This window comes from Tachyglossus aculeatus, chromosome 5 (assembly GCF_015852505.1).
Source record: "Tachyglossus aculeatus isolate mTacAcu1 chromosome 5, mTacAcu1.pri, whole genome shotgun sequence".
In the NCBI taxonomy this organism is placed as follows: Eukaryota; Metazoa; Chordata; class Mammalia; order Monotremata; family Tachyglossidae; genus Tachyglossus; species Tachyglossus aculeatus.
In genome coordinates, this window is record NC_052070.1 from 72676151 (window position 1) to 72688524 (window position 12374).

The 12374-nt window shown below is 41.8% G+C and overlaps 1 protein-coding gene across 1 annotated transcript in view; it reads left to right on the top strand.

Moving 5' to 3' along the window:
- BBS4 (Bardet-Biedl syndrome 4) overlaps positions 1 to 12374 on the top strand; it is a 60590-nt gene that overhangs the window by 7822 nt on the left and 40394 nt on the right. Inside the window, exon 2 of the mRNA XM_038746399.1 lies at positions 2324 to 2369. Coding sequence (XP_038602327.1) covers positions 2324 to 2369 — 46 coding nt within the window. The remainder of the gene's footprint in view (positions 1 to 2323; positions 2370 to 12374) is intronic.

Consider the following 12374-nt stretch of genomic DNA (forward strand, 5'->3'; position numbering starts at 1 on the left):
AAGAGAGAATTAAATAGGCCAGTTTTGGATAGATATGAAGGGGGTGTGCTTCTTTATTGGCTTTTATTGTTGAAGTGGAAAACCAGTTGAACAGCACCCAAAAGAAGTGGCCTTGTCCATTTGGTGACCTGAAGGCGAGGCTTAGTGGAAAGTGCATACTTCTGGGAGTTAGGAAATCAATCAATCAATCAATCGTATTTATTGAGCGCTTACTATGTGCAGAGCACTGTACTAAGTGCTTGGGAAGTACAAATTGGCAACATATAGAGACAGTCCCTACCCAGCAGTGGGCTCACAGTCTAAAAGGGGGAGACAGAGAACAAAACCAAACATACTAACAAAATAAAATAAATAGAATAGATATGTACAAATAAAATAAATAAATAAATAAATAGAGTAAAAAATATGTACAAACATATATACAGGTGCTGTGGGGAAGGGAAGGAGGTAAGATGGGGGGGATGGAGAGGGGAGAACCAGGAAACCTGGTTCTAATCCTGGCTGTGCCACTTGCTTGGTATGTGATGTTGGGCAAGTCTTTTAACTTTTGTGCCTCAGTTTCCTCATTTGTAAAGATGGGGACAGGATGCCCGTTCTCTCCCTGAGACTGTGATCCCCCCACTTAGGATAGGGACTGTGTCCGATCTTGTGAATCTATCCCAGTGCTTAGCTGGCAGTAAATGTGTAACAAACACCGTGGTTATTATTATATAATGATTATGTTAAGCATTTACAATATATAAAATATAGATTCATGGTGCACTTTGAATTATAATAATAACTTTGGTATTAAGAGCTTACTATATGCCAGTCCCTGTACTAAGCACTGGGGAGATAACAAGATCATCAGGTCAGACACAGTCCTGTCCCACAGGGGGCTTACATTCTAGGTATATGCATATAAAATATATGTAATGTTAAAATGTATATCCTCTAGACGGTAAGTTCATTGTGGGCAGGGAATGTGCTCTACCAGCTCTGTTATATTGCTTGCTCCCAAGCATTTAGTACAGTGCTCTGCACACAGAATGCGCTCAATAAGTACAACTGATCGATTGGTATGCATGTAACATATACTAGGTGCATTGTATGTAATTGTGATCATCATCATCAATCGTATTGAGCGCTTACTGTGTGCAGAGCACTGTACTAAGCGCTTGGGAAGTACAAGTTGGCAACATATAGAGACAGGCCCTACCCAGCAGTGGGCTCACAGTCTTAAAGGCTCACAGTCTAAAATTGTGATATTTGTTAAGCATAGGGGTAGACAGACTATAAACAGATTGAACTCGAGCCGTGTCTCACATGTGATTCATGATCTAAGGGGAGGGAGAACAGGTATTTAATCCTCATTTTATGGTTGAGAAAACTGAGGTATAGTCACACAGCTAAGAAATGGTGGAGCTGGGATTAGAACCCAGAACTACTGACTCCTATTATCATCATCATCATCATAATTATCATTATTATTATTATTAATAATAATAAGGATTTAGCAGTTTGTCATTATAACATTGTCAATGCTTTCTGAAAAGTAATAGAGCTATTTCCTCCACGTATCAAAAAGGGAATCTTAAAGATGAAGGGGTGTACTTCTTTATTGGCTTTTACTGTTGAAGTGGAAAACCAGTTGAAGAGCACCCAAAAGAAGTGGCCTTGTCCATTTGGTGACTTCAGAGGCTTCAGTAGCTGCAAAAGTTGGGTGTTCACTTTTATCTTTCATCTCCCAAAAATGAATCTGGGGGGAAAAAACAACAATCCAGAATTCTGCTGAGCAGTATTTTCAAAGCATTAAGAAGATTGGCTTTTAAGAAAAATCCCCTTCATTCAAATTCCATGGCCAGAAGACATTAGGATATTGAAGCATTCCTCATTGATGGTGCCTATAGGGTACTTTCTACTCTTCCCTTGAACAGCTTGACACCTAGAATGCTGAAATTAGATTTACCGAGAGTCCTCATGCTAGCATTATCAGTACCAACCCCAGTTGGCATAACAGATGCATTCTGTATCCCCCCTTTGAGTTTTTAAAAAGCATTTTATAGGCTTGCCTTTTTGATATATTCAATCTAATTTTCTATTTGAAAAACCTAAATGGGCTGTGATCCTCTTGCTGGATGATAGGTTTCTTTTGAAAAGCGCACAGCTCAAAGAAATCTTTATGAACCTGAAATCAATAAGATACTCTCCGGGATCTAAAATTACTTCTGAGTCCTCCACTGAGAACCTCTAAACTTGAATTTTTAACTTTTCTTTTTTGAATGCATAAGTACAGGTTGCCTTTCCGCTTGTACTGACACACAGCCCTTTTCTGTCCTTTCAGGCTTCTGCATTCCCCGTGGAACCTCAAAAACCCCGCCTAAAAAAAGGTCTGTAGAAAATATACATATTTATATGTGTATACTTGTGCACGCACACACACACACATATATGAATATGGCAGAAATGTATTTGTGCCTCATTAATGCGAGGTACCATACATTTCCGTTTTCCAAAATATAAGTATAGCCTGATTTTTCAGAAGTGAAGAGCTCTTACGGTAAATTCTTGTAGGGTATATCTCGTCAAGAAGAACAGACTTGTTTTTCCAGGAAATACAGCATTTACTTTGAGTACAAAAGTCTTCTAAATGATATATACAATGTGCTTCATTTTGGGTCAGAACTTCCTGAAGTTTCTCCGTCATCTCACCGCTCTACTACCGTCTCTTCATCTTTCGTCTGCTTCCCTGCTGTTTCTCAATAGGCGATCTCCCCGCCACTCTCTACATCTACCTCCTATATTTGCACCACTGACCCTATTCCCACTCACCTTGTAGAAATAAATGCCCCAGCTCCTCTTCCCTCCTTCACTGGTATATTCAGCCTCTCGCTCTCTGTTGCCTCCTTCCCTCCTGCTTTCAGATATGCCCACATCTACTCCATTAATCCTTCTCTTGGTCCGAACTTCCCTTTAGCTATTTCCCCATCTCCCTTCTATCATATCTATCCAGACACCTGAAGTGGGTCATTTACACCAGCTTGTGTCACTTCCTCTCCACCATTGTTTCTTCTTAATCAGTTGATGGTGTCTAATCAATATTGAGGGCCTACTGTGTGCACAGTACTGTACTAAGGGCTTGGGAAAGTACAATACAATGGAGTTGGTAGACATAGTCCCTGCCCAAAAAGCACTTATGGTCTAGTGATGGAGACAGACATTAAAATAAATTACAGATACTGGAGGCAGCGAGGCCTAGGGGAAATAGCCCAGGCCTGGGAATCAGCGGACCTGGGTTCTAGTCCCAGCTCTAGCATGTACTTGTACTTCCCAAGCGCTTAGTACAGTGCTCTGCACACAGTAAGCGCTCAATAAATACGATTGATTGATTGATAGCCTGTGCCTCATCTGTGACCTTGTACAGGTCACTTCACTTCTCTATGCCTTTGTTTTCCTCTGTTTTAAAATGGGGATCAAATACCTGTTCTCATTCTTACTTGGACCCCGAGCCCTACGTGGGACAGGGACCGTATCCATCCTGACTGTGTTGTATCTACCCCAGCACTTAGCTCAGTGCTTGGCACATAGTAAGTGGCTAGCAAGGACCATTATTAGATTGGGGAAATGGCAGAATGTAAGGATACGTACTTAAGTCGTTTGGAGCCAAGAGAGGGGTGATTTTCAAATGCTTAACCAGTTGTATTTAATGAGTGCTTACTGTGTGTAGGGCGCTTACTAAGCACTTGGGAGAGTACAATATAACAGACACATTTGACTCTTGGGCCCTTGCGCTTTCCGCTATGCCATGCTGCTTCTGATCTTGTACTCCATGCTGCTGCAAAGATCATCTTCCTGAAGGTCGCTTGACACACACATCTCTGCTACTTAATTGGCTACCTGAAACCTACTACATGTGTACCCCAATTTATTTCCAGCATCCCAACTCAGAGAACCCATCAGACAGACATCTCTAGCATTTATGTACTTGTTTGCTTCCTCAGCAATCATGTCCATGTGTGTGTTCAATTCTACATTCAGGTATATATTTTGATTACTCTGTAAGTACTTCTGTGTCTCCCAGGTTAGAATATAAGTTTATTGTGGGCGGGGAAATGTTACTTGCTTGTTTTGTACTTACCTAGTGCTTAAAACTGTACATCGCATCCAAGGGGTAAATGCTAATGCTATCAACTGATGGTTTTTAGTGCGCACTTACCGTGGGCATAGCACTGTACTAAACACTTGGGAGAATACAGTACAACGGACTTGGTAGACACATTCCCTGACCACAGGACAAGTGTGTATACCTTGTTGAACATTTAAAAGTAAGTTTTAGCCCATTCACGTCTTTGTCAACGGTGATATTTATTGAGCATTTACTGTGTGTAGAGCACTGTACTAAGCTCTTGGGAGAGTATTCATTCATTCAGTCATATTTATTGAGCGCTTACTGTGTGCAGAGCACTGTACTAAGCGCTTGGGAAGTACAAGTTGGCAACATATAGAGACGGTCCCTACCCAACAGCGGGCTCACGGTCTAGAAGGGGGAGACGGACAACAAAACATATTAACAAAATAAAATAAATAAAATTGTAAATATGTACAAATAAAATAAATAGAGTAATAAATCTGTACAAACATATATACAGGTGTTGTGGGGAGGGCTAGGAGGTAGGGCCAGGATGGGGAGAGGGAGGAGAGTACTATACAACAGAGTTTATAGACATGATCCCTGCCCACAATGAGTTTATAGTCTAGAAAGGGCAACTTAGTACAGTGCTCTGCACACAGTAACTGCTCAATAAATACGATTGGGTGAATGAATGAACAGGCATTAATATAAATAAAGTATGGATATGTAAATAAGTGCCTTGGGGCTGCGGGCGGGGTCAGTTTCATTATTTGCAACTGAAGCGTGGGCTGAGTTTTGGATTCGTGGAGTCCTATTAAAATGCATACTATATATTTACAAAGTTCTAAAGCCTTTAATTTCATATCAGTAATAGAAAACTTTGAGCCAGAACTTTAAATGTATAAGCTTAATCAGGAACTGCCATCAGGACATGGGCTATAAATTAGTTTTCCATGTCTTATTGCAAAAAAAAATATGTAATCAGAAAGCCAGTCCACAATTTCCATGTATGTTTAAGATAGGAGTAAGTTTTCAGACTGAAGAAATTATGGACCTTAGGGTTATGCTCACTGCACTCTTTGTTTTTCCTTGAAAGTATAGCTTGTTTCCAACTTCAAAATTATGAACTCTTTCAATATGAACATAGTGAAGGCTTAGTTCAAAGTCCTCATGGACTATGCAAGGGTCTGTATCCAGGGATGAGCTCCCTGATTTTTCTCCTTAAATAACAAAATTGGTATAAAAGTTCAAGTTGATGGAAGAATGTTATGTCTCACTGGTAATGCTCGGAACAGTCAAAGCCTCTACTGGCATGATTGATCCTGGGAAAACTAACTGGGATCTTCCATCTTTTTTGTTTAAATTTGTAGCCTTTATGTTTGCATGCATATTGATTTTTGAAGTTGAACTCTTTTTCCTGTGTAGCTCATAAGCTTATGAAAATCATCTGCAAAGGATTTGGAGGGCTACTATCTGCCAGAAGGGTTGGTGAAATAATGGTTATCAGATTAGATATGTCAGCCTGCTAATAATATAAGGGGAAGATTTGCCAGCTGCATTATTGGAGGTCTAATAATATAGGAAGTGACCGCAGGTATTGTCCTACAGACAGTTAAAAGTCTTTATTAGTGCCATGAGTAGATCAAGCCTAAAAAATTGCTGGGACTGAGCCTCAGTAGTTCAAAAACGAGTCTCAGAAACCTTCATAATGTGTTTAGATTGGATGAAAGTGTCCCCTCTGGAGCTAACGTAGCCTTTCATCATTTCTTTAATATTAAAGACCTACAAAGACTGCTCTAAAAGTAGGGCACTACCCTCCCGAGGATTTTATAAGCCACAAACCTCACCAGTCACACTGAAATCTACCCCTCCTTTCCAGCTGTCTCCCAGATCAGTCTATCAATCAGTGATATTTACTGTGTGCAGAGCTCTGTATTAAGTGCTTGGAAAAATAGCTTACATAAGAGGCAATAGTCATGATTCATTATTCATTCAGTCGTATTTATTGAGCGCGTACTGTGTGCAGAGCACTGTACTAAGCACTTGGGAAGTACAAATGGGCAACATGTAGAGACGGTCCCTACCCAACAGCAGGCTCACAGTCTAGAGCGGGGAGGCAAACAACAAAACAAAAGTAGTAGAGAGGTGTCAATACCATCAGAATAAATAGAATTATAGCTGTGTACACATCATTAGTAGAGTAATAAATATGTACAAATATACACAAGTGCTTTGGGGAGGGGAATAGGGTAGGGCAGAGGGTGGGAGTGGGGGTGATGGGGAGGGGAGGAGGAGCAGAGGAAATGGGGGGCTCAGTCTGGGAAGGCCTCCTAGAGGAGGTGAGCTCTCAGTAGGGCTTTGAAGGGAGGAAGAGAGCTAGCTTGGCGGATGGGCAGAGGGAGGGCATTCCAGGCCAGAGGTAGGACTTGGGTCAGGGGTTGATGGTGGAACAGGGGAGAATGAGGCACAGTGCTAGGAGGTTAGCAGCAGAGGAGCAGAGTGTGCGGGCTGGGCTGGAGAAGGACAGAAGGGAGGTGAGGTAGGAGGGGGTGAGGTGATGGAGAGCTTTGAAGCCGAGAGTGAGGAGTTTTTGCTTGATGCGTAGGTTGACTGGTAGCCACTGGAGATTTTTGAGGGCATTTTGAGGGATTCCTGCCCTCAACTCACAGTTGAGTGGGGGCGGCAGACGTTAAAATAAATTACAGATAGGGGAAATGGCAAAGAATAAGGATATGTAAGTGAATGCCATGCTGTATGGCTGGGGTGGGGTGACTATCAAAGTGCTTAAGGGTGATGCGAAGTAGGGAAAGAGTCGAAGTGTTTAAGGGGGTATACACCTGAGTGCACAGGTGATGCAGAAGGGAGGGTGGATAGATGGGGAAGTGAGGTGCTAGTGAGGGAAGGCCTCTTGAAGATATGGCTTTTGTAGGGTCTTGAATCATTCAATCAAAGGTATTTGAGTGCTTACTTGCTTTGGGCATAGCACTGTACTAGGCGCTTGGGAGAGCACAGTACAACAGAATTGGTAGGTACATTCCTTGCACACAAGGAACTTAAAGTCAGAGGGGGAGACAGACATTAACATAAATAAATAAATTACGGATATGTATGTAAGTCCTTTTCGGCTGAAGGTGGGTTGATTATCAAGTACACAGGTAATGTAGAAGGGAGAGGTTCAGGGAAAAGTGGGCTTAACTGGGAAAGGCTTCTTGGAGGAGATATGACTTTAAGGCTTTGAAGGTGTGGAGAGTGGTGGTCTGGCATGTATAGAAGAGGAGGGAATGTCTATTGCCAACTGTCATAAGTGCTTAGTGCAGTGCTCTGCACACGGTTAGCATTCAATAAGTGCAGTTGATTGATTGACTGATTGATTAATCAGCCTTACTTCCACTACCGTAATTCAAGTCCTTAAATACCTCCTAGCTGGCGAACAGTGACTCCACCTCAAGCCTCTCCTTTCTTCAGTTTATCCTACACACACCTGCATGTATTAGCTTTTCAGATGCCCCTTGAAAACACCACTCCTCTTGTTAAAAAAAAAAAACTCCAAGGGTTGCCCATGCCTTCTTGCGTGCAACAGAAACTCTTACTAGTTTTAAGGTTTCCTCCCCCACCCACCGACTGACCCTCTTCATTCTCCTTCTGCACTGCAATTTACACTCTTCTGTTTTTCCATTGTGGTTTTCTAACTACCTCATTCATACCGTCCCATCTGTAACCCATTGCTCAGTCTTTTTCCACACTGCATGGGACAGAGCCCTCTAAAGAAGTCACCTCTTCCAAGAGGTCTCCTCTAATCTCCCACCTTTCTGGACATGCTGCCTAATCCACCACTATAACAGTCATGTATATATCTTTTGTCTTGTTGTCCCTCTCATCTTGTCTTGTGACAACATTTTGCCATTTTATCCTTGTCCTGTCATTTTTTTCCTCCTTCTCCTCACTTCCCTTTCTTTATCCACTGTCTCTCTCTTCCTCTGCCAACTTTACTCTCTTCTAGTCTCTCTTCTGTCTTATTTTTTTCTCCACCTGTCTCGTTCCTCCTACCTTATTTTGCTTTTGACCTCCTTTTCTTCCATTTCCTTCTTTTGTCTCTCCTTCTCAGCTTTTTCCACATTCCTTCACCCTCATCCCCTCCGTTTTTCTCTTCTTGTCTCCTCCACTTTGACCCTTCCCCCCTCCCCCCCCCCCCCCCCGCTCTATTACTTCTCGACCTGTTCTCTCTTGTTTCCCTCACTCTTCCTGGGTCTTCCTCAGCCTCCCCTTATTCTGCTCATCTCCTCTCTGGTCTCTTCACTACCTTCTTAATTCCCTCATCCCTTTTCTTACTCACTCCTATTCTTTTCAATCCCTTTTTCAATCCCGTCTCCCCCCTTCAACTCCTAACTGACCTCTCTGTCTCTGTTGTTCTTCTCTGAATGCTTTTGTCTCTGGCAGGCACAGGTAGTCCTGGTCCTGGTCATTAATCCATATACCAATCATCAGGACCTTTGACTGGTTAGCCTCTTGCAGTGCCATTACTTCTAGACCTCGGAGAATCTTGGTGACAATTTGGGCCAGGTTTCTACCACCTCTGGCCAAGCCAAAGCCATTCCATCCCAGTTTTACAACACAACACAGCTCCTCCTTGCCCTGGCAACTCAGGGCCACGTTGTGAAGCTACCTATGGCCAAACTAGAACTACATTGCTTGGTGCTGTCCCAGTCTCTCCTCATCTGGCTCTGGGTTCTAAACTCTCCCACTCAGATACCAAGCCTTGCTCCGTCATTTCTCTTTCCCTCCTCCCTCTATATCACCTAGGCACTTGGCTCTATTAAGGAACGTTGATACTCAGCCCCACAACACTTAGGTACATATTCTTATACTCTACTATTTCACATATCTCTAATTTATTTTATTGTCTGCCTTCTCCTGTAGCCTGTTAGCACCTTGTGGGTAGGGATGGTACCTACCAATTCTGTTGTTTTGTACTTTCCCAAGTGCTTAGTACAGCAGCCTTGCACACAGTAAGCACTCAATAAATACCATTGATTGATCTCCTTTCAATCAATCATATTTATGTCTTTCTACTAAGCTCTGCTCTTTTTCCCCCCTGCCACTCATTCTTTCTCTCTCTGACGATCCCGCATTCACCTCCACCAACAGCTCTCCCTTCTCAGATTGTCTTCAGTATTACCACTTTTTGAGTTATTTGTGTCCTAAATATACACAAGCCATTCCAGGACAAACGATCAACCTTATCACTTGTACCCAGCGATTCTCACATAATATTTTGTTGTGACCGCTGCAGCCACCACTACATTTTTGTGACTGTACTTTCATAAAATGGGAGTAATAGAGAAAAAGCATATGCAGTTGAAAGTAGCTAGACAAATCTTAATACATGAAGAGTGGTGACATTCTCATTCCAATCATTGTCAATCAACCCCAGGATCGACTGCACAGATGACAATTTTAGAAAGCCGGAATTGTGAGAGTCGCTCCTTTGTGCAGCACTGTTGCCTGCTTTTACTGCAGCAAGGTTTCTGGATTGTCGTAGCTGTGTACCTTGCTAAAGGAAGTGAGGCATTGGACATGGCATATTGGGCTGCCTTCAGGTGGCTTTCTAAAGATTTGCATCGAACTGAATGAAAGTTGAGATTGTGTTTTGATTTATCTGCCTTTTGGGAATTTCACAACAGAGCTGTCACTTGGCTTTTTCACTGTTGATAGCTTGAAGGTGAAGGTTAAAGGGTTTCAGCAGTACAGACAGTTCAGTTCAGAGTAGAAGTTATGAACATTCCTTGGCTGTATAAAAGTGTCCAGGGGAGAGAGCTGAAATAGAGTTAGAAACATTTAATCGAATGGCACACACTAAAGAAAATAGTGGAAAGTGACAGCCCCTAGGATCACCTCGCAGCAGTGTTCACTGCTAAATGTTATTCAGAATCCGACATGCCAGAAGCGGAAACCATTCATTGTCCCTTACCCCCTATAGGGATAACTACTGTGAAAATCAATTCCCTTTGTTGCCATATCAAGATCTATGATGGCCCCAGAATCAGTTTTTCCAAGGCAAAAGGTGGTAGAATAAAGAGTGTGCCATTTCATGAGGCGACATGGAGTTTTAATATTAGGGAGTGGAGCTACCGTGGCAGGATTTTCATATCCCTGCATCATTTGAAATTAATCAGATCAATTCTGAAATTATTTGCTGGTTTTCAATTGAAATTGACTTTTTTTTACAGTTTGTTTTGGGGGACACTCTTCAATTGGTTCAGTCAGTGTAATACCTTATCAGAGTCCACAGTTTTATTTACTCTGCCACATTGTTGCTCGTACTGGGTAACTTTTAGTTTCCTTTTGTCATGGAGGTTATTGTTCATCATCAATGGATTTTACTGAGTGCCTACTGTCTGCAGAGCACTTAAGCACTTGGGGGAGTATGGAAGAACAGAGTTGGTAGGCATGTTCCCTCCCGACAAGGATGAAAAGAATTGTGGGGTCTCATGTAGTTGTTACGTTTCCACTAAGCTTTTAGGTCAGATTTTGTTGTTGGTAAAAGTTTAAGGGGAGTTGAAATTTTAATTTTTCCAAATCGCCCTCCAGAGTTGCTAGAGAGTTTAGTTACTGAGTGTTCTTGGGCAAGGGGGAATTTTGGAAATATTTTCTCCTTTGGTCTCTTGTGCAGTAGGAGCTGAAATGAAACTTAACCCTTACAAGGCAAAATACGACTTAATCAGATCCAAGGGAGGAGTAAATGTTTTATTAGGTTTATTTAGATGCTGAATAACTCACCAAATTAGTATTTTTGTGCCGCTTGGACAAAAGATCTAACAGGAGGTACCTGCCTGATTCTGACCTCACTTTTCACAGCAGTCTTGCAGATAAGAACATAAGGAATGCCAGCATTCTTTCTCCGACAGTGGCAACAGGGTGCTTGAAGGAAGTTTGATGCTGCCCTTTCTTACCATCCTTCCGAATGTTTAGGAATTTATGACCTAACTTCCTGAACTTTCCTTCTAGTAGCCAGTTTTGAACCTCTCATATGTGAATTCATCTAATCCTGGGAATAACTGAAATGATTTTCCATGAAGCATTCTATGTTACCCGTTGCATGGGTTATTAGGAAGACTCTCACCCCGACTATCCTTGTCTCACCCTGTCAGATGGAATAATTCTGCCGGAAAGGCAAATACCAGGCTCAAGGGCCCCCAGGATCTTCCCATCCTTAGGGGCCAGGGATGCTACTAGTACAGTGCTTTGCACACAGTAAGTGCTCAATAAATCCGATTGAATGAATGAATGAATTCTGTGCATCCACAGCCAGCCCAGGCCCTGCGGTTGGGGGCAACCTTCAATCTGCTTTGCTTTCATCGGCCTGTTCTAATATTCTGCCTTTGGTAGATTCCTGCAGAAAAACTCCCTTCCAGATTTTCTGGGTGAAGTGTAACGGGCAGGGAACATATCTGCGAATTCTGTTGTACTGTACTCTCCCAAGCACTTAGTACAGTGCTCTGCGTGTAGTAAATGCTGAAGAAATGAATGATCGATTGATTGAATCACTTCGTTCTTAAAGTGCGTGAAATGGAAAACCAGTCTTAGCACAACATTCTTAAAAATAATTATTTAAAATATATATTGTGTCTCCACCCAGTGGTCAGATAGACTTAGCAGGACTATTTAGTTACAGTGTGTGGCCGTATGAAAAGACAAGGAATGGAAAAGTAGTGCCCAAAATACCATAATGAGTGTATTAACTACAGAGGATGAGTTCGTGAGTGGAAATTAATCTATGTATAGACTCTGTGAAAATGGTTTTTGCATTCTTTGGTAAACAGCAGGTTGTTAGTGGAGTCCTCAAGGTGCCTTTTTCACTTGATATTACTGTAGAAAGAGACTTAGAAATAAGGAAAAAGGTTTTGATATGGACACCTGTTTTATAGGAGTCAAATTTAGTTGAAATTTCAAATAGCAAAAGGTCTTAACAGTGGCAAACTGAGAATACTGGAAAAGTCATATTTGAAAATCTTAAAAAGGAATTTACTAGAAATATCAACACTTTGCTAGATTGTTTATTATTGCGACACCCAAATTTCAAAAGATTTATGGCTAGGAGAATAAAATCCAATATTTCAAATAGGATATTTTAAAAGTCAAATCACAGCAGGACTCTTAAATAGGATGGGCCTTTTTTATGGTATTAAGTGCTTTCTCTGTGCCCGGCACTGTACTAAACACTGGAGTAGGTACAATTTCGGCTTTGCCACTTGTCTGCTGTGTG